The sequence below is a fragment of the Drosophila virilis genome, chromosome 2 (assembly GCF_030788295.1).
Source record: "Drosophila virilis strain 15010-1051.87 chromosome 2, Dvir_AGI_RSII-ME, whole genome shotgun sequence".
Lineage (NCBI taxonomy): Eukaryota > Metazoa > Arthropoda > Insecta > Diptera > Drosophilidae > Drosophila > Drosophila virilis.
In genome coordinates, this window is record NC_091544.1 from 8,395,417 (window position 1) to 8,418,218 (window position 22,802).

Sequence of the window (22,802 nt, forward strand, 5' to 3'; positions counted from 1 at the left end):
CCGTTCGGCTCATCTTACAATGCAAAGCGCACACAGCACTCTATATACATGTATACATATATATATTATATATTTGATATATTTACTTTTTTCTTATGCCTCAAGTTCCGTTTGTACATGTAATAAATACTCGCATTTGCTTAGTAGCGTTTGATTTATTTTATTTTGATTATTATGCATATTTTATGCAAGCCAAATTAGACCCCGGGGAGTAAAGCTTGAGACCCGATGCCGGCTAATTTGAACCACGCTAAAAACGCAACCCGACCTAAACAGAAACCCAAAACGAACTAAACCAAGCCGACGCGAACTAAGCCGTGGCAATGTCGCGTGTCTGCCCTGGGACAGCAGCATGTGTAGCTATTGATGTTGTTTTTGTTGTTGTGGTTGTTGCCGCGTGTTTGTTGTTTATTGTTACAGCATTTCACACACACATATGACACACAAATACACATACGAACGAGTATATATATGCATGTTACCAAGCCATGTTTGTCCAGCACCGCCAATATTTGTTTTTTTATTGACCGATTTGGGGGCGACTATTGGTCAACAGGCATTAGAGTTCAAGGTGTTAAAACGCAACATTCAAAATAAATGTACAGAAAATGAAACCAATCGGCTATTGACATGCACAGGTATGAGGTGCAGGTAGATGACCACATACATAGACTTAGACTTTATAGGACTTTAAATAAAATGTAGATTATCACAATTTTAAAAAACTATATTTAACATTTAAATATAAATAAAAGAAAAGTATATATAAATATTTTATAAATATCTATAATCACAGATAAGCAAACATTTTTTTTTCAAAAAATGTATCCCAACTTGTTCACTGGCCAAGTAAAATCCTTAATGTTAAGCTGACAACATTTTATAAACTCAATTCAATCAGCCAGACAAGCACACGCATCGGAGCCAAGTCAAGTACTCGAACATTTTTATAGTCATAACCAAAAGGGCAAAGCTTGAAATGTTTTTGCAGTGCAAACTGCGTGCTGTGCATGCAGAGTCCAATGCGTCCTCATTGTCCTGCATGTGTGTTTGGTGTGTCCGTGTGTGTGTGTGTGTGTGTGTGTGAGAGTCTCCTGTCTGACGGCGCGTGCCGCCTTGTGTCTCGGATATCGCAGCACTCTCGCACGTCTGTTGCGTGTAAATATTTTCACAGTCAATAAAATAATATTGTCATATTTATTTGTAAGCGGCGCCGTCAACGTCTGTGTAAATATTGAGAGAGCACTGGAAACCAGAATAAAAATCAGAATTTGCACTTGGTCAGCGGCAACAACAACAGCTGAAAGGCAAACACACAGTCCGTTGATGTCAATTGGTTATGGGCTGTGGTCCAGTGCGATCATTTATGACGGGCACTGTGCGTGCCCGGCTAGTTGAACGTGCATTTATTGTCATTATTTATATGGGTTGACTTTTGACTTGCGGCTGCCACAAGCCGCATGCCACATGTATATTCACATATATGTTACTTAATTAAACATACGACCCGCTGCCTGCTTAGCCCTATAATTCATCATAGCATACTTAACAGCGCAGCAGCTGCTACTGCAACTGCAACGACTTTAAACCGTAGTTCATGATTACAAACTGCAAATGAAGTGGAAAAAGCATTGCCGAGCACTTGCCGCTGCTCCTCGACTCTATGCACTTGTAATTTATGCAATTGATATACTTCATAGAACTACATCCCATGTAGTTGGACTCCCACCCGTTTGCGCCACTTGACTGCGCACAGAACATAGAATCTGCGTCTGCTTTTACCAGACTGCATTCTACTTCTGCAACGCAGTCTGGCGGCACTAAAAAAGAAAATGAAAACTATTCCCGTAATTGAAATGCAATTAAAATTTATAAACGTCCTCAGCCTTTGCGTGCGTTGACTTCTCGCATACAGTGTCTCTCTTTCCCCACCCGCTCCTTTAGCCTTGTGTCTATGTGCTAACAAATTTTTAATGAATTACATTACTTGCGGGTGTTAGGCTCGTGCCTTTACTGTAGCAGAGGCAGCAGCAGTATAAAAAATCGTTATTTTCAATTATGGCTGGCCTGAAAACAGAAATGTACTTGGCTAAATTAAGAAGGCGGGAACTCAAACATCGCTGCTGGCGTTGGCTTTCAGTTGCTGGAAAAACTTGTGCTATGATTGATTATGCGCAGACAGATGTTTAAATTAAAGACAAGGCGCTGGCAAAGTAAATATCATTAAGTCATTACGCATGCACGCACAAGACACACACACAGCAAGTTGTTGGCCAACAATTTAAAATTTATGTTGTGTGAGCTTGTAAAAACCTAATTTACTGTCGCATAATTAAAGCCAAAGCGTGTTTGCATGTGTGAATATTCAAATATTGGTAATAATCACACAGACATACAAACATTGGCCTCACGCTTACATTAAATCATTAAATGCCACGACGTAAGCACAAATTTAATTGTTATTAACAATCAGCATATTTTTCAAGTCCTCCCCCCACTTTTACCTGGGTGTAGATAGAGTGGCCAGGTACTTTTGGGTTGTACGGTGAGCTATGGTTGTGGAGCTGACCATTTATCGTGTTTTTTCGTGGCTTTGTTTCAACTGTCGACGCTCGACGCGCGTTTCCATTCATTTTCATTTACATTTTTCGTTTGGGGTTTTTGTTTGCTTTATGAATTTAAATTGTCATTAATTAACTTTGTGCATGTTGGGACCGTTAAAGCAAAGAAAAAAGACCGTATGCACTGCTCTCAAATTATTACACATACGCCGCATTGTTCGATCGCAAAAGCAACAACTACAAACAGCATATGGACATGGAACATGAAACAGCTGACCATCCATTATTTCCATGCCCACACCGGGGCCAACTCAATTACAGTTTGTAAACTTTTCAATTAGCCATAAATAGTTTATATGTACATATATTTTTTCATGCAATTCATCGATGGCCGAGGCGTGGCCCGGCATGACTCTGCATGTGTGTATGGGCTTAATTGAAAGGTGCCCTGTTGCCGCCCCATAAGGATATTGTGCGTGTCATTAATACAGTTGAGCTTTAGTCGCGCCTTCCATTGCAGCTCAGTTTAATGCGATGCAACAGTGCGTATGATTGTTATTTATACATCCATGCGCCAACACGCAACAAGCATCATTATCGAATGCAAATTTTATTACACGCACACTCTTTATTTTTCGCTGTGCTTGGCACTTAACGTGTGTATGGGTGCGTGATTATTTTAACAGCACGCCCCTCAGGCTAAACGGGTTTTGTCTTAAAAGTGAATAATTTATTTAGCCATCTTCTAAAGATATTGCTAGGCTTCTTATACGCATCAAATAACAGCGTACCAGATCCGTAAAAAGAACTATAAGATTATAACCCATTTAAACATACATACAAACAAGTTATACGTATATTATTGGCAAGCGATAAACTCCTTAAAGTACTCAAAAAATGCAACAGAGACTCACTCACTTCAACAAAATTGAGCCGCAGGACATGAGGCACCAGTCGCAGTGAGCCTGACTGAAAATACCGAACATTTTTTTCAATTCAGTTGCTCGTTTTCGGCTGCAGCTGTCTGCTTCAGGGCCTTGTTGGCTGTGTTTCCGGCCGTCGTCAACTCGTCGCCATCTTCCTTTTCAATTATGCCCTCCGCTGCCTTTATGTTCAGGTCAGGTGATTGGCTGGGAGGAGATGGATGAGATGGGAGGGATGCCCGGCGGCAACGCTCGCCGTTGAGTGAATGTCGATGGTAGTCGATTTGCTCATTGCACTGACGTAGTTTCTCGCTTTCACACCATCAGGCAGCGTTTGTTGCGATTTGTTACAAATTCTCTCCCCTCGTTGCGGAGCAATGCGACAGCAACAGCAACAAGAACAACAACAGAAACAACAGCAACAACGTCGCAGTTTCAACTGCTAGTAAAAAACAAACCCAAATTGAGTTGTTGATGGCGAACGTCAAAAAATCCACAAATTTTCGTTTCGCGCGTTTTCAGTAGATTTCATTTTTTCAGTTTTTCTGCTTTTTTTTTCAATTTTTTCGATTTTATTTTGCTGCTCGTTGACAACGTCGTCATGCATGATAGATAGTTTTACATATTTTCTGTAGCGACGTTTTTTCCGGCAGCTGCCCAGCGGCACTTGATTTGTTGTTTGTCTCGTGCAGCACGCTTCCGTTCTATACGCTTTTATTTAGTTTTGCTAATGCTCTCACTCAACTCAGATAAAGTTTGTATAAGAGCACATATGGTATATTATAAGCAACTGCAGAGATTGCGTGTATCAATCTCTCGAAAAATATAAAGTTGCCTTTTAATACAAACATTCCGTTAAGAAAATGTAAATAATTTTAAAAATTAAGAATATATTTTTTTTGAGTTTTGTCCACTTGGTGCAGGTATATTTAAGTCGAGTTAGTTGAAGTCCTTTATTTATGGGCAGCATCGCACGGCCGGCACTTGGCCATCGATTTTTAATAAATTTGTGAGCTGCCAAAAGGTTGAGAGTTGCTAAAATGCCATGCACTTTGGTTTGCTTCTGCCCTGCATAATTTCGTTTCAACTTCATTTCCGTTCCGAACTAATCAAAAAGTGTAATTTCCGATTAGTTGTATTCACCATCAAATGCTGCGCCACGCTGGCCAAACTGCAGTTGAGAGTCCGAGTCGAGCCGAGCCCTCTCTCATAGTTGGCATGACTTTTGCTTCAAGTTGGCATGAATGGCCAGCCAGTTGGCCAAACGATGGATGGATTGGGGTTCTGTGCCTATTTTTCATTTATTTCTCCACTTTTTTTTGTTGCGCATTGTTATAAATTGGCACATTGACCCATGCAGGTTGGCGGCGAGTTAAAGTTTGCGTCTAGTTGAACAGCAACAGGAAGTGGGGCGGCAGCGGAAACGGGGCGACAAGCATATCGAGACTGGGTCGGGTAATGACCCTTTTATGTTGTAAGCTATTATTAGTAAGGACCTAGTGAAAGCAGCTAACAGTTAGTTGGTAAGCGCTGCTGATAAATACGGCAAAGTGATAACTGTGGGACATTATGTATGAGGAATGGAAGGAAACTTTCGTAAGAGCTGTCTGAACATAGACAAAGTGATAGCTTATAGAAAGGTTTATAAATGTAAAAAGAAGGCAAGCGGCTCTAAGCCCTAATTTAATTTATGCGTTTTGATCTAGGCATAATTCAAGATAAGCTTTCTCGCACAGATGAAAGGATATACTGATAAATAAGGATACTAATCCGGCAATACTTATCTGGCAAGCTTATCAGTCGTCATGAGCGTTCAATGCAAATTCTGCGCTCCGATAAAGTTGGCTGAACAAAACTGAAATGTATATGCTGGACGGACCTCTCGTATATCTTTAGGCGTTTCCATCTAGTTGTGTTGCTTCTTTAAACACTCGTACGCAGCATTATCGTATTTCTTAAGCTAAGGAGTTTCAAAAGGGTTTACTTGTTTTTTTTTTTCATACAGTCTTGCTTGCAATTCGTTCTTCTCTCACTTCTTGGGCTCATCCATACAGTACATGAATGTTAAATCGCAATCTTTTAAATCCATTTCAAATTTTAATGCAGCAAAATTCAAATGCTGGCAGCCGGCTGGGCAAAGTGCAAATTTCTGTGGCAACTGCCATTTTTGCCATTGGATTGTCGCGAGCTATCTCTTGCACATATTCTGTTTGCTTGTTTAGCAAGTGCGGTAAATACTGCAAACACGCACAGAACGACAGCTATGAAAAAACACACAAATACAAAAACCAAACCAAAAACTGTGCACCAATGTGTTTGCAACATTTCATTTGCATATGAGGTGGCACGCTCACAAACATGTTCACACACACACACACACACATACACATACACATAAAAGAAAAACCCAGCACATTAACAGGTGTTGACTAAGCACCAGCTAGGCAAGCTGCAGTCGGCACCACCTCCACTGCCCAGCACTCGCGGTTTCAGTTGTTGCGGCCTGCAGCAAGAGCAGCAATACATATATACTTTTTTTTTGTATAGCATGTGGTATGCCAGCAAATTTGTTTGCTTTTGTTTATAAAAATTTAAGGCACTTTAGACAGATGTGCAATGGGGTCGCAGCGAAATCCCTAAAATGCTCTCTGCCGGCCAACAACAACAGCCTAAAATCCCATTTGTACACCCCTGTTGCAGTGCAGCTCAACGGTGGAGCCACTTTATTTATGCAAAAATAACAAACAAACACCAAGCTGGCAAACGAACAACTACAGCAAAGACAATCGTTGTCTATTGGTGTGTGTGTGTGTGTGTGTATTTGTATTTGTGTGTTGGGCTTGAACCCGGCTGGACCAGACCGGACATTGTCGCTGTGTGGATTATTCACAGTCATAGAGTGCAATGAATGAATTTATGCGCCAGGCTGTTGCAGTTTCCCTTGCACCTGCTAGTCCCTTGTCCCTTTAGTGTCCATGCAACGCCGTCCATGTATACAAATGCCGCAACATTCGCCATGTTATCGGGCCTTTTATTTGGCTTGCTCACAGTGAGAGAGAACAAAATGCATGAAAAAAAAACAACAATAAGAACGTGGAAATTAAGCGACGCACGGAAGCGGAAGTACAGAGAGCGAACGGTGCCGTTTGGCATGGCAGCTGTTAATATTTTAAGCGGCTTATTAATTAGTTGACCCACCCACTCAGCCACACATATATATAAATATATATATAAATATATATATATCTATCTCGGTCTCTCTATAAATTTTACTTACGCATTCTCAACCATTCTCTCTTTGCAGCCAAAGCCTCGAAAGTCATTCATTTGCGCAACATTCCAAACGAATCTGGTGAATCGGACGTAGTTGCATTAGGCATACCATTCGGACGTGTGACAAATGTCCTGGTGCTGAAAGGCAAGAATCAAGCATTTATTGAAATGGCCGACGAAATATCCGCCACATCAATGGTATCCTGTTATACAGTGAATCCGCCACAGATGCGCGGTCGCATGGTCTACGTGCAGTTCTCCAATCATCGCGAGCTCAAGACGGACCAGAGTCACAATGTAAGTGTATGCAAAACAATAACTAAAACAAAACTCTTTAAGCTAGAACTTATAAGCAACTAAATCAGTTGGCCTTAAGTGTTATTAATGTGGCAATTAAGTTTCGGTCAGAGGCAAACAACGATTTATATGCAAATGTTGTTGCTACTGTCTCGTTATTATGTGGGTCGCTCACTGATTAATTACAATCTCTGAGGCAACTTAATTCCCCCAAGACGACCCACACACACACTCACACATATGTTGGCCATTCATAAATGCTAAGGGATATTTGTCAGAGACGGTCCAAACCAATTTCTAATTTTAATTTCGTAAGCCACAAAGTCACTGCCAAAGTTTAAAAAGCTTTCAAATAAATACACAAACCCGCACACAAATACAAACAAATACAAATATACAGTTACAGATAAATGTAGGTATGCATATAGCAATATGTGTGTATACAGCTGGCACACATGCCTGACAAAAGCAGTGAAATGCATAGTTTTTGGGGTTTTGTGGCCAAAACATATACACACTCATACATACACTAACCGACCATACACAAATGAAAACCACAAGGCTCTAACCACACATAGACATTCCGAGATACGAACAGACAAACGTACGGCAGCTGCTAAGCACAAAGTCAAAAGCATATTTTGATTACTTAAATGAAAGCAGCAGCAGCAACAACAATGTTGTTGTTGTTGCCTGCCGAAAAACCCCAAAACGACGTTGTCACCTTGTGCGTGTGTGTGTGTGTGTGTGTGTGTGCTTATGTGCTCCACCTGCCTCTCGGCTTACGTAGCTCACATTGTAGCCCAAAATGACCCCAAGCAAAACTACTTAAAAAGAGATCGTCAGTCATGTGCTGCAACAACAGCTACAACATCAACAAAAAAGGTTAAGAGGCTGCAGCAACTGAGCAGCAACAACAATACCAGTTGGCGTGCCTATGAATAAGGTGACATCAGCAACAACAATAACAGAAGGAGCAACAGCAACAGCAACAGCAACAGCAGCAGCAGCAGCAGCGCTAACGTCATGGCCAAACAATACAGTTACATTTTACTGATTACCTTTTGGCTGTGCCAGCGTGTGTGCGTGGGTGTGGCCAGATTTCTCTTGTTAACTACTAATCCTGGTAAAAGGCCTTGTTGCTGCCACTGCTCCCAGTCCCAATGAGGACGCAGACAACGCAGACGAGTGGAAAAGTCAACGCCGCTGTCGTTGCTTTTGCTCTAGTGGAAAATCTCTTAAAACGCATGAGTATGTGTTGTGTGCGCGTATGTGTGTGTGTGTGAGCTTAATCTTGTGTATAAAGCTCTTCTTGACTGTCATTGGTGTTGTTGCTGCTGCTTGGCCAACATATTTATACAATTTCTCATTTCATTCAATTTTCTTTTTTTGCTTCCTTTTTTTTTTGTGTGTGTGCCCTGCTGCCCATTGTCAACACAACTTGAAATATATGTCTGCCTGTCTGTGTTGTGCTTGTGTATGCGTGTGTTTTTGTTTTGGCTTGTTGTGCAACTGCTGTTTGGCCTCGCATTTTAACAAGTGTCTTCATTGGCTTTTGTATTGCGCCGACTTCGTCTCCACCTGGCGCTACCATTGCGCTGATTGCTCAACGTCTTCGCTGTCAGTCTCGAGTTTTACTTTCATCTTTTTTTTTTTGTGTTAAACGCAGCAACGTGCACAGTTGCAGATAAGATGCTCAGCGTAGTGCTGTTGTCATAGCTGGAATAAAAAAATAAGCTGAAGAAGCCAGCAGCAACAGCTGTCCTCCTGGCTGAAATATTAGTCAAGTGCTGTTCCCGACCCAACATTTTCAAGTTTATGTATTTGTTTTATTAGCTACTCGGCCAAATGCAGTTCGTGAATTCCAAATTGATCTTTTTATGCACAAAGAACAGACAATTTGTTTTAAATTTCGTCTGCATAAGGCACCTGTAGTGTAGGCAAAAGTTTCTCATCAGGGCAATTGGCCATGTGAATCCTCAAATAGATATGCTTTAAAAAATTCTTTTAAAGCCTTTGGGCCAGGCAAGCAATGTGCAAGCGGGAACTCAAATCCATTGCACGCCTTAAGGGATTTAACCCCACACGCACCTGAAAGCAAAGCTGCGACGACAACAGCAACAGCAACAGCAGCAGCAACATCAGCAGTAGCAAATCAGCAATACAGGATTTTCAAATCATCTGCTCACACACACACACACACACACACACATACATTTGCAGATTTCAACGCCTGAGTGATTGCGTCGCATAGAGAAACAGCAAAAAAATAAAAGAAATAGAAATAAAACAAAAGTAAGGGAAACGAGCGTACGAAAACCAAGTTGGCAGCATCAGAAATGAAAAACCCCGTAGCCCTGCGCGCCACTGACATTTATGTTGGCAATTTGGCAGTCAGGCAGCGTGGCTGTGCTATGCTGTGCCGTGTTGTGCTCGCATCGCAGAGCTGTGTAACAGGATTCTAATATGTCATGTCGGTTGGGACGTCCTTTCACCTATGCCGCTCGGCTCCCCTGTGTTGCCCTGCCCTGCTCTGCTGCTGATACTATTTCCACTCCCAGGCACTTCAGGCAACAGTTGTTGTGACTATTTTCGTTGCTATTTACGTTGATGTCTTCTTGCGCACGAGCATCTTAGAAGCACCTTACCCATGCCACGCACGTCACTCGCTTCAGCGACCAGGGCACTAAGAATGGGGCTAGGACTGGGTCAGGACACCCTTAGGATGCTAGGATACTCTTCCTGCGACTGCTGCTTGGAAATGAAGATAAATGCACTGGAAGTTCACGCGGTTACAACCACAACACAAGCTAGCCACAAATCCACAGAACACCAAAGCCCCCAAGCGGCCCCTTGTCTCGTAATGCCCACCGACTCAACCACGCCCATCGCCTCTTATATTGCTTAGTGGCTCGGCTCAAATTTGACATGTGATTGTTTTGTCTTTGTCTGTAGCTGCGCATCTGTCTCTGTCTATGTGTTTGTAATTTTGATAAATTAATTTTTTTAGCCGATCCCCAACAAGCGAAAAAGGGTTGACATCCACTTGGGACCGAGACCGGGTCCGGGACCGAGTTTGGAACTGAGCCGCAAACAAAACGAAATTGATTGAAATTTAATTTCAAAACAAAATCCCACGGACACGACGAGTGAGCGAATGTCTCTTGTGTAACATTTGCACTTGCGCCTAAAAGGCGGCAATGCATTCATTAAATTTAAAACAAATGGTGGCCGCACACAAAGACACACACACATAGATCTACACGGGCAACAAATTGAAAGCCTTAAAGCAATCTGCAAAAGGTGCACCAAAACGGTTGCCTTTAATTTTAGTAATCGTCATAATTGGCACTTGTGTGGTTGCAAACAACAACCCCAACAAACAGCAAACAGAAAACAGGGCACACAGGACGCAGGACATACGCGACAGTGACATTTCAATCGAAGAGCTTGCGGCATTGTTGTCGCCACTCGCAATCTGTGGCTCGCGCTATACGACGCACTGATTACAGGCAGTAACGCCTATCAGATATAACTGCAAATGTGTATGAGTGTTGTGTGTGTGCGTCGCTCCATGGTGGCCATTGCAGCAGGTGTTGGTTTTCCCTCTTGTGATAAGGTTACCTTGTGATTAAATTAAATTGCCGTCCACAGCACAGAAATAAAGCCCCGTTTGCTCAGTTGGTTTGGACATACCCTACGGTGAATGTCATATATTGGCCTTTTGCATCTAAGAAAGTGCTTGTTACTTGTGGGAATTTTAAAAGCTGAAGCTTTGTGTACTTTTATCTAAATACAACAAATAAAAAATATTGTTGTTTATAAAACAATTGTTTATATTAAGCGACTTATGTTTTGCAAATTGTACTCAATGTTATGTGATTTATCATTAAAAAAAAAAAAATAATCTATGGGTATAAAAGTTATTCAATAAATGTTAATTTATACAGTCTTCCAAACTAGGGGACTAGCGGATACCCTGAACCCTCTTCTGCCAATAACAAATCCACATATATATTCTATTTTAGAAGCTATATGTCAAGTTTGGGGACTCTAGCTCTTATTATTTACCAAAATTGCCCAAAAAACAGGATATCGATATCAGTTTTTATCGATTGCTTGGAAACGGAGTAAGTTATCGATTATCGGTAGATCGACTCGGCTATTGATGCTGATCAAGAATATATATACTTTATGGGGTCGGAGATGCTTCTTTCTGCCTGTTACATACATTTGGATTATGCACAAATACATTTTTAATGGGTTCAGGGTATAATCATCAAAAAAGTTTCTATTTTCGCACCGACCTCTATTTTGGAAAAAAGCGTGCCATTTTGTCGATTAAGGTAAACATTTTAGATTTCCTTTTTTTGATTCCAATCGATAGAACTGATCCTTACGAGTCAAAACTGGTATAATATTCCAAAATGGGACATTACGGAAATATTCCAAAAAATCATCAAAAAGGTTGACTTCACGAACTAATGGTTTTTTTGTCTTTAACATTATTGAACCCATCGATGTTTAATTAGTTTGAATGCCAATTGATGGTAGGGATCCGTACGCATTCAAAAGGTATAACATTTTAAAATCAGATTTTATTTACTCTTTCCGAGATATTGAAAAAAAATCATCGAAAAAGTTTCGATTTTTGCACCGACCTCGATTTTGAAAAAAATCGTGATGATTTATTTGGAAGGTCATATCTCCGCGCGGAGTTATGTCGTTTTGGAACGTCATATCTCCGCGTGGAGTTATGTCGTTTTGAACGTCATATCTCCGCGCAGAGCTATGTCGTTTTGGAAAGTCATATCTCCGCGCGGAGCTAACTCGTTTTAGAACGTCATATCTCCGCGCGGAGTTATGTCGTTTTGGAACGTCATATCTCCGCGCGGAGCTAACTCGTTTTGGAACGTCATATCTCCGCGCGGAGCTATGTCGTTTTGGAACGTCATATCTCCGCGCGGAGCTAACTCGTTTTGGAACGTCATATCTCCCCGCGGAGCTATGTCGTTTTGGAACGTCATATCTCCGCGCGGAGCTAAGTCGTTTTGGAAGGTCATATCTCCGCGCGGAGTTATGTCGTTTTGGAACGTCATATCTCCGCGTGGAGTTATGTCGTTTTGGAACGTCATATCTCCGCGCAGAGCTATGTCGTTTTGGAACGTCATATCTCCGCGCAGAGCTATGTCGTTTTGGAACGTCATATCTCCGCGCGGAGTTATGTCGTTTTGGAACGTCATATCTCCGCGCAGAGCTAAGTCGTTTTGGAACGTCATATCTCCCCGCGGAGTTATGTCGTTTTGGAACGTCATATCTCCGCGCGGAGCTAACTCGTTTTGGAACGTCATATCTCCACGCGGAGTTATGTCGTTTTGGAACGTCATATCTCCCCGCGGAGCTATGTCGTTTTGGAACGTCATATCTCCCCGCGGAGTTATGTCGTTTTGGAACGTCATATCTCCGCGCGGAGCTAACTCGTTTTGGAACGTCATATCTCCACGCGGAGTTATGTCGTTTTGGAACGTCATATCTCCCCGCGGAGCTATGTCGTTTTGGAACGTCATATCTCCCCGCGGAGTTATGTCGTTTTGGAACGTCATATCTCCGCGCGGAGCTAAAACCCGAGATATTAAAAAAAACCATCGAAAAAATTTCGATTTTCGCACCGACCTTGATTTTGCAAAATAACGTGCCATTTTGTCGATTTGGTTCCAAATTTTGAATTAAGCACTTATGATAAAAAAGGAACTTAAATAGCATTACAGCAAAAAGTCGCAATAACCATGCTGTTAAAATGCGAAGCAGACGCGCATGAATGTGTGTTTGTACATGTATACAGTAATTCTTAAAGATGCTGCTCTATTCAAAAAAGGTGACCACAACATTTTACCAAGTGCACAATGTCAATTAATAGAATAAATATCAGAGAGAGAAAATCACGTCAGCATTAGTGCCAAACACAAAATGAGATTAATGTGGACAATATTTGACGTGTTCCTTCTATATTCTGTGGTGGTGGGGGCTGCGTTAAGACCAGAGCGTAGTTAACACCGCATGGGTGTTAAGGCGGCAGCAACTAATACAAATGTCAAGCGATTAAGCCACAAAAAGGATCAAGCTGATTAGCAAAGGCTTTAGCAAATGCGAAACATGTTGCAGTTGCTGCGAAACTCGACAACACTGGCAATAGCGCATGAGGAAGGAGTCTAAGAAATGTTAGAGTCTGCCCAATCGATTTGTCGTTAATAATATGAGCGAAGCTCAGAGGCCTCACTATTTATTTAATTTGTGCTGCGGCCTGACAGCCGTCCGATGCCTGACGACAGCTAGAAGCTTCCTATTTTTAAAGGTGTGGGTGATTCCTGGGCCAGGAGCTGGGGCTTACTTACACGGATTCATATGAGGCATTTTACTCTGGCAGGCTATTTGTTCTACTCTCAATACTGAGGCGTGTGCAGTTAAAGGCTTTCGCTGCGGTAATAACTTCACACATGTGCATATATTTGTATATCTGAATGTGTATGTGTGCGTGAACGTTTGGGTGTGTGGTTAAGCGGCTCTATCTGCACGTTGTTTATTTTCTATGAGTTGCTTTTGTTTTTCTTTGCCGCTGCCTGTTGTCGTGTGTTGTTGTTTTCTCATTTTATTTCACGTTTACTTTTGCCAGCAACGTCTGTCGAAAGCAAAAGTGAGCTAATCTTATTGTTTTCACAAGAACGCGAAAGCGCAGCTTCTACAATAGCTTGTTGATCCTTTGAGTTATGTGGCAGGATGCCAGCCGCTGCGGCATGTACCCTCCTGATATCCCGTACAGTGTTTGCTTACACTCCAGTCGTTTGCCAATTTGATTGGTGACGCTCTGGCGTGCTGAAAATGGATTTAAATTACATTGTTTCACACACTCGTCAGAAGTACGTGAGCAAATTTGCGAGCGGCAAGGATAAAAGGAGCAACAAGACGGCAGCAGTAGAAATATCAACAATAACAACGGACAACTTATTTTACATGTGTCGTGTTTGCACTGACTTTTCAGCAACAATATTTTCATTGAATTGATTAGTTCTCTTCTCCCTGGCGATGTTATTACTGCCTAAAAGTATGCACGTTTTATTTGCGTTTGTCTGCGTAATGTTTTCCTCTTCGTGTTTTTGTGTTTGCTTAGTTTTAGGCTAGGGATAACGTAGGATTTACTGTGGTTCTCTTTTGGCATATTTGTTTATGGAAAGTTTTTGGTAAGCGCTTTCAACGCATTTGTGCTATAGCCCATATTTGTGTTGGCCATAAATAAGACGTACACAGAGTATGCTGTGGTTACGTCTTTAGCAGCACTCAGCTAACCAGGGAGTTTTTTTTGTGGGCAAGTGAAGACTCAGAGCTCGGTTCAGGCCAGTGGCCGCAAAAAGTGTGCGAGTAGCTCAAGGAGATGTGGGGCACTGGCAACAGCCACGCCAAAGTATGTAGTAACACATAATCCGCAGCTTAGCTTTAAAACTTAACTGCGCTAGTTCATAACTTGTGCAGGGCCAACCATCCCCTTTTGCCAAATAAAATGTATAAGAGCAGCCAAGTTGGCAACCGCACAAAAGTGGCAACTCACCACCCACTTCTACATCCTTGATGCACGCATGCGGGCGCAGAAGGAGTGGCAAGAAGCTCCCTGCCAGCCGCCTGGTATTCTCACTCACTTGGCTCTCCACTTAAGCCAGCAACTTGCTCCGGCTTGAGCCACTTTGCCACGGCGTGACCAGTTTCTGAAGTGCATGTTGCCCGGGCACTGCACATCTTAAGTGTGCCCAAAAAGTCAAGATGGGGTGCTTAGAGCAGGGGGGAGTTGCCAGTGTGACATTGCAACGAAAATAGGCGCACGCATCTCTGAAACAATAATATTTATGCCAAGCACTAAGTGAAAGTAGCGCCAAAATATATACATAAATATTTTTTACTTTTAGTTTTTTGCTTTAGTTTTTTGTTTGCCATTGACTTATTTCTTATGCAAAAATCGGAAGGCGACGGCTGGCCCAGGTAGTATGTCCACCCAGGGCTAACTGAGCAAAGGACTGGCAGACAGTCCCTTTACCGTGTCACTTGTTTGCGTAAATATTGCAAAAGTTTTCTGAAAAGCTTTTAGCAGCTTTTTTTGTTAGCTTACTTTTTTTTTAACACAATTCGTGCGTCAATTCTCTGGGGAACTGACAAACGCCTCGACTTTGCATTACATTTTGTCCGGCTAATATTGAATATAACACAGGTCCAGCGGGAAATGTCAAATTTAAACATTTGATTTGCGCTTAGCACATTTCACACTCACACATACATGTGCTCTTTGCACAGTTATATTTATTTATCCAGGCAATGGATCGATAATTGAGCTTATCAGCAGAATTGATATTTTTGCTTATCAAAGCAGTTTAGTTTATCAGACTTATCATATTAAATTATAACAATGTGCTGAGTATGCCCCCATTAAGAGAGAGAGAGAGAGAGAGAGTGTGTGTGTGTATATGGGCGGTGATGGCCTGCGTGTGGGTGAGTTTGTGTGTGTGTATGGCAAACCAATCAATGGCACAAGCCGCCCACAGCCACAGCCGCAACAACAAGAACAGAAATAATAATAGACAATGCACAATTGACTCATTAAGCGACTAAACCGCGACAAGGGAAAGCCAAAAGTGACACACATACAAGCAGTTACACACATGCACGCACACACAAAATGTTCAATGATGTAGCCAGTTGGTAGCCCCAGTTATCAGAATACTGAAGTAGCAGGGCAGCTCAGAGTCATGTGGCAAGTGGCTTGGCTCATTATTAAATAGCCGTAATTGTAGTACAATGTTTGGACGCAATTATCAATGCAGTCAATTTGCAATTGCCCACTTGACATTCAGTTAACATGTACAAAGTTTAACTGCGCACTGTCACTCACACACAGACACACACACTCGCACACGCAATAGCAGCACGTAAGAGAGATAGAGTGAGAGCGGCAAATGTTTGCTCTACAATTACATTACAATTTTTACACAATCAACGTCATCGTCATCGTCTCATCGTAATAATAATCAGGCAAAGTGAAGTATCAAATTACAGTCATGGACTACGAGCCGAACTGAATGGCAATCGTAGCAGCCGCAGAATCTTCGACTCTTGTTTCTCCACCCCTCACATTACACATACGCCGTGTGTGTGGGCTGCCTGACTATGGCAGAGACCTCACACAGCGCAATTCTAATCAATTTTTATTATTTTTATAAACCTAGGCAGCAGTCAGCGCCCAAGGCAGCGTCTCAGGCTGAGTTGCCTGCCTTTGGCTTTGTTTCGTCTACGAGAATTTATCTAGCAAGAGGTAGCAAAAACAAATGGCACGCCTGGGGGGAATTGTTGCTTCACGTATGCCCAAAACTTTTTTTTCGGCGGCTGCTGCTGCTGTTGCTGACAAACGCACAAAAAACGCGTTAAGGCTTGGGGGGGCAACGGCGCGGTATGTTGGATGGCTGACTGCTAAGGACGCTCGAATGTGTTTACGTTATGATTTTCGAAATCAAAATTCAGCACGAATAGGAATAAATTTACTTCCGAATGTCATTAAATTGTTTTCCGATAGAACGTGTATATTTCACGCAAGAAGTTTTGCCGCTCAGCATGGGGCTGACAGGGTTTTTACGGCAAGACGTTCTGGCTTCTTTACGTCCTTAGCATCCTGCCATTCTCACTCCGCACTTTGATTTCCTTTTATTATTACGGTACTTGATATTATTGATTTTGATTGAGATTTATGTTGCTGGGCCCGACTGCTTCTTCCTGTTGCCACTACACACACTCTACCTGTTGTTGTTTTTGTTGTAGTTGTTGCTATTGCTGCTGCTACTGCTGCTGTAAATATTTAGCATATTTTCGCCAAGTTGCCTGTTACACTGAACGGCATGCATAAATTTTGCTGTTGCATGGCAAGTTTTTTGATTAATGCACAAAGTTTTGCCATGTGCAGCGTTTAACTAATAAAACTTTGGCAGACACGATTTTTTTTCAGCAATTGACTTAACAACTCTCTCACCCTTCCCTTCACTTGTTTCAGCAGAACTCGTCGGTGGTGCAGAGCGACTATCGCATTCAATCGCCTGCCGGTGGATCACCCTTGCCGCTATGCGCCGGGGGCAATGTGACCAGTAACAATGCAAACAGCTCGGGCGACAGCAACTGCAGCACTGTGGCCATCTTACAAAACAACACGAGTGCTGTAAACGCCTCAGCGGCCGGCAACAATACCAATGCAGCCGGCGGACCCAATACCGTGCTGCGCGTAATTGTCGAGACTCTGATGTATCCAGTTTCGTTGGACATATTGCATCAGATATTCCAACGTTTTGGCAAGGTGCTAAAAATAGTTACCTTCACCAAGAACAATTCATTCCAGGTGGGTAAAGCAAAATATCTTTTAAATCAATGCATAATATTTAATATAAATCTTGGTCTTTTTTAACAGGCGCTCATCCAGTATCCGGATGCCCACTCTGCACAGCAGGCCAAGTCTATATTGGATGGCCAGAATATCTACAACGGTTGCTGCACTTTGCGCATTGACAACAGCAAATTGACCGCCTTGAATGTCAAGTACAATAATGATAAGTCACGTGACTTTACGAATCCGGCGCTGCCACCGGGCGAGCCGGGCGTCGATCTCATGCCCACTGCCGGCGGTCTCATGAATACAAATGATCTGCTGTTGATTGCTGCCCGCCAGCGGCCCTCACTAACAGGTGATAAAATAGGTAACACAAACAGAACAATTTCCTTCTATTATAATTTTATTTTCTGTGCTTGTAACGCCTGCTCACACACACGCACGCACGCACACACGCGCATACACACACACACACACACACACACACACAAATATACATACATAGAACGCTTTGATTTAAGACTTTTTGCCTTTGACACTCGCTATCGATTCGTCTAATATTTAAGCCGCATGCAATTGTGCAACAGCAACCTTATTACTCTTATTACTATCTCTCTCTCTCTCTCTCTGAACATTTTTTAGTCAACGGTCTGGGAGCACCCGGCGTGCTGCCACCTTTCGCCTTGGGCCTGGGCGCACCACTCACCGGCGGCTACAGTAACGCCCTGCCCAATTTGGCCGCCTTCTCGCTGGCCAACAGCGGCGCCCTGCAAACAACTGCGCCCGCCATGCGCGGTTACTCGAATGTTTTACTCGTTTCGAATTTAAATGAGGAGGTAAGTGCTTAATGTTCCAATCTCTTAAATAGAACAAGACCACGACTAAATAGCGGCCCACAATTGAATATATATATATATCCACATATGCCTACATGCTCCCCATACTTCCTATTTACTCACAAATTGCAAAAGTACTCGTACATGACCTCTAATTAGTTTGCATTTCGTCTATAAATATTTTCACAAAAGCCGCATACTATTTATATTAATATATTTTCATTAAAATTTTAGTTTTTTCCAAATTTATTCCATCTTCTGTGGTAAATTATAAAAAGCGAGTACACACGTATCCTAGAATTTTAATTTTATATTTTATCTACTTAAAGTAAAATAAAAATAAATTAGATTAATTAATGCTATACATGTGCTATACATTTTGTATCATTTTTTGCTATTTATTATTTATGATTTATATCATTTTTACATACATCTACAAACAAAACTCTCGCTAACTGACAACAAACTTCTATTTCTCTTTTTCTCTGTAGATGGTCACGCCTGATGCTCTATTTACCCTCTTTGGTACGTCTGCACAAAACAAAAACCAAATACAAAATACATATCTTACATACTATATATATATGCCAAATATATTTATATAGAATATATAAATTGTTAATTTGAGCAACCACAGTCAGTGGCTCAGCTAAGCAATATGCAAGGCAAATATCTAAATTGCATCCAATCTTTATTTGATCTTCTTCGCTTCTACCACACTGCCCCCTTATCTTTTGCCTTGCCTTGCCCCTGACTGGCTGGGCCACTGTCTTAGCTCTTAACCACAAACGTAATTCTTGACCACTTTATTAGTCGTACACTTGTTTATTCATTGAATTTAGAAAACGTAGGAAAGTTAAAACAGCTGCCAAAAAGTCAACTACTGACTGCGACCCACACATTGTAGCTGCCATCCTCTCCTAGCTCTAGCTCTAACTCTAACTCAGCATCAGCACCTCCACCCCTGCTTGCATCCCTTAGCGCAACTCGTTGGCGTAATTCCGTTTGAAATTTACGCCATTTACGTGCAATCAGGAAAAGTGCCATGAATTATTTATACATACGGGTGTGGAATAGCATGGGTGAAATGGAAGACACAAAACAATGGCTAGAACATTGAAAACGACGAACACAACAAAACGACTAACAAAATGTTTTAAATATTAAGCAAGTTTTTAAAAACAAATTGCCGATTACAAGAACATCGCTCGGCTAGCTACCTACGTATTTTCCAACATTCCACACAGGTACAAACAACATTAAAATTGTTTTTTTGTGGTATTTACTCTGAAGTGCATTTTTAAAATACCTATTGCAAATGAAAAATAATAAAAATAAAAAAAAAGGTTAATACTTAGAATTTATAAGTGCCTTGTTATTGTAAAATACTTTAAATTATTTTTGATTTGCAATTGGTATTTTGCATTATATATTGAATCACCATGGAAAAATTTGTGGGATTTTTGACTTAAGATTTTATAATTATTTTAAATTTAATTCGTTGAAAAAAATACACAGAAAACCTTTAAGTCAATTATTTGAAACAGACTTACTCCGAATTACTGTATCACATGTTTTCCTTCAAATCATGCGCTTTTATCTTTTACTAAATCTACAATCCTTTAGGGTCCTTGAGAGCTTATAAAGCTAATCAAAACAAGGTAAAAAAATCTTTTTACTTTTTTACAATGCAAGGCGTGAGCATAAGAAAGCCATAAGCCCAGTGCATAAAAATGTCATAGCCAGAGGTGGCAGCAGTCGCAGCCATGACAACGGAAATTCGCATTAAATAACAACATCTAAATGCTGAGGTGAATTTCCTCTGGTTTAAATAGTAAATTCTCATATATATTGTATTGCAATGCACGGGACAGCAATGGCAACTACTACAAATGGCTTTCTAATAGCTTTTTGCCAGAGGCAGCGAATCCATCAGCTTGCAATTGAAATAGTTTTACCACTGCGTAAAAATCGCAACGTAATCTTTAGATACTCGACCACATACTCACACACACACGCATATACACAAGCAGCCAGAGGTAAAGCGTATGATAGAGATGGAGAGCGCAAGAGATAGCAACAGTTGCATATGCAGAGGCTGCCACTGGCAGTTATCCTGTCATAAGTTGTGCTTACAAATTGTAAAACAATGAAAATGAAAATATATGCACTTGCATAAATCTACACTAACCACACACACACACACACACATGCTCGCACGCTCCTACACACATACCAACGTATTAAAAAAGCATTCTGTGGCAAACGGGCAACAAGTGAAACCGCACTCAGACACACACTTGCACGGCATCCTGTTGCTCCTTGGTTGCCGTTGTCTGCGACATGCTCGTGTGCATGTAAAATTACATGAATTAAGTGCGCTCCACTCTGTGCCCCATCTGCCCCCATGTTCGCCCATTGTAAGCGGCTCGCTCTCAGCTCGGCTCAAAATATTATATATATATATATATATGTATATATACAGGACACATGCTTTAACATGGCGCTCATCCTGCCGCACACATATACAAAGACACACACACGCGCTCGCACAACAAAAGATTGAGTGCGGAAGTGCATAGCTATAAAAATGTCCATTTATTTAGTTATCATTGCGCTTGTTGCTGTTGCTGTTGCCGTTGCTCTTGTTGCCACCATGTGTGTGTGTCGTCTCCCTTCCTCCCCGATTTACCCTCCCTAACTGTATGCATATGTGTGTGTGAGTGCATTTTATACACTCACAGTTTTTGCTGGCTTTACAATTGAAATAAAATTTACTTGTGACTTTTCGGAGCTAGTTGTTTTGGATAGCTGAGTGCTTAGGCGGTGGGTTGGTGGGTTTTTAAGTTGGGTAATTGTCTCCTTGCTGCCTTTTTGTCGTCTGCCGTACGCCGTGTGTGGCATGTCTGTTTGCCAAATGAATTTAACTAACTTTGTAAAGTTAATGGGGTTTGCTGTTTGAATTGCAGCTACAACTTCTCCTGGCCGAGAACGTTTTGTTTCATTGTGTGCGTATGTGTTGTTTTACTATTTTATAGCAATTGGACTTGACTTTTCGCATACGCTGCATTTAACTTGTTTTCACTGCCTGTATCCTATCCCTTTATCTGTTTGTTTTATTTAATAACCAAAATACTTCGATTGCTACGAGTGCCTGCAGCACAATTTGTTAGCAACAGTTCGTTGTTGTTGCTGCCAAGTGTAGCGCATAATTGCAGCATAATGGATTTGTTGCCACAACACAAAATGCCGCTGCTGCCCTCTACTGGCCGTATCGCATTTTTGTGCTGCAACAGCACAAAACTTGGCAACCACATACTCACACACTCACACACGCACAACAATGTTAAGTCTGTTGCCGCCTTTGTCTCTGATGACACAAAACGGTTTGTTTTTGCGGCTTATTTACCCACAGAGACATGTGTGTTGTGTTTGCCATGTGTGTGTGTGTGTGTATTGTGTGTGTGTATTGTGTGTATCTGTCTGTTTTGTTTCTGTGCGCCGCTTTGTTTGCATGCAAATGCATTTAATTTGAGTTTAAATACCCAAATATAAACTTTTGCCAAACAAACGCAACCACAGAGCGAAAGGTCCAGAACGTATGCAGCAGCATGTGGGCGGCATTAAGGGCTGCCTGTGGTGCAAGCTGCTTGTCTTTAAATACAAGTGAATACAAGTGAATACACTTATAATCATCACATACGTACGTAAATGTATTCATACGTAAATGTATTCATTTGTGTGGTATTTATTTACAAATTGCATTGTATTCTGCCAGCAATTCGGACTTTATCGTTGATAAAGTAAACAAAAATTTGTCAAACGCATTAATTGTTTAAAAATGATTATTGCTTGTTGATGTTGTTGTTCTGATAGTTAGAGCTATTCAAATACACATAAACATAGTCTAGCCGCATAACCGCAGAGAGCGCCCAACTAAGGGCAGCTTAAAGAAACTGAGCCACAGTAAATCCTATCAGCAGCTCGTTAGCCACAGTTAAGACTGACTGCAACTAGGAACTGGCAGCATTTGCCTTTCTTTTGGCAGCTACCAGATGGCAGTTGGCAGCTGCCTGCAGTGCTAATAAAGCTTCGATTGCTGATTTAACGCCAAGCGGACCAGGAGCGAGTCGTATCAAGTGAAGCGTAGAGCAGAAAATTGTTAGATGTACGGTATCATACGCCCTGTTGCACACAGCAAGCGAGACGTCGATAAGCTGAACGCTCTAAAGCGTCTTACTGCTTACCATCATCGGGGCCCAGGACATGACTTGAAATGGCGTGCCAATAGATTTAGATAAACTCGCCAGCGACATGACGGCAGTCTAAGCAAGCAATCAGCTAAATGGCAGCGCTAAAATTTTATGTAATAACTTTTGAATTTCCAAGTAGCTGAACGCAACGCACACGACCCCTGGCCACGAGTGACACTTGAGGCAAGTTGTACGACAAACAAGCTGGCGACTGGCCCCACACACACACACACACACACACATGCAAACACACT

The 22,802-nt window shown here is 41.7% G+C and overlaps 1 protein-coding gene across 15 annotated transcripts in view; it reads left to right on the forward strand.

Annotated features, from left to right (window-relative positions):
• heph (polypyrimidine tract-binding protein 1 heph) overlaps positions 1 to 22,802 on the forward strand; it is a 172,477-nt gene that overhangs the window by 133,737 nt on the left and 15,938 nt on the right. For 10 of the 15 annotated variants that reach the window (XM_070207450.1, XM_070207443.1, XM_070207445.1 and 7 more), the window contains 5 exons: positions 6,789 to 7,054; positions 17,133 to 17,471; positions 17,541 to 17,826; positions 18,102 to 18,295; positions 18,787 to 18,820. In XM_070207450.1, coding sequence (XP_070063551.1) covers positions 6,789 to 7,054; positions 17,133 to 17,471; positions 17,541 to 17,826; positions 18,102 to 18,295; positions 18,787 to 18,820 — 1,119 coding nt within the window. The remainder of the gene's footprint in view (positions 1 to 6,788; positions 7,055 to 17,132; positions 17,472 to 17,540; positions 17,827 to 18,101; positions 18,296 to 18,786; positions 18,821 to 22,802) is intronic. The other 5 variants (XM_032439445.2, XM_032439448.2, XM_070207448.1 and 2 more) reach the window with 3 other exon arrangements.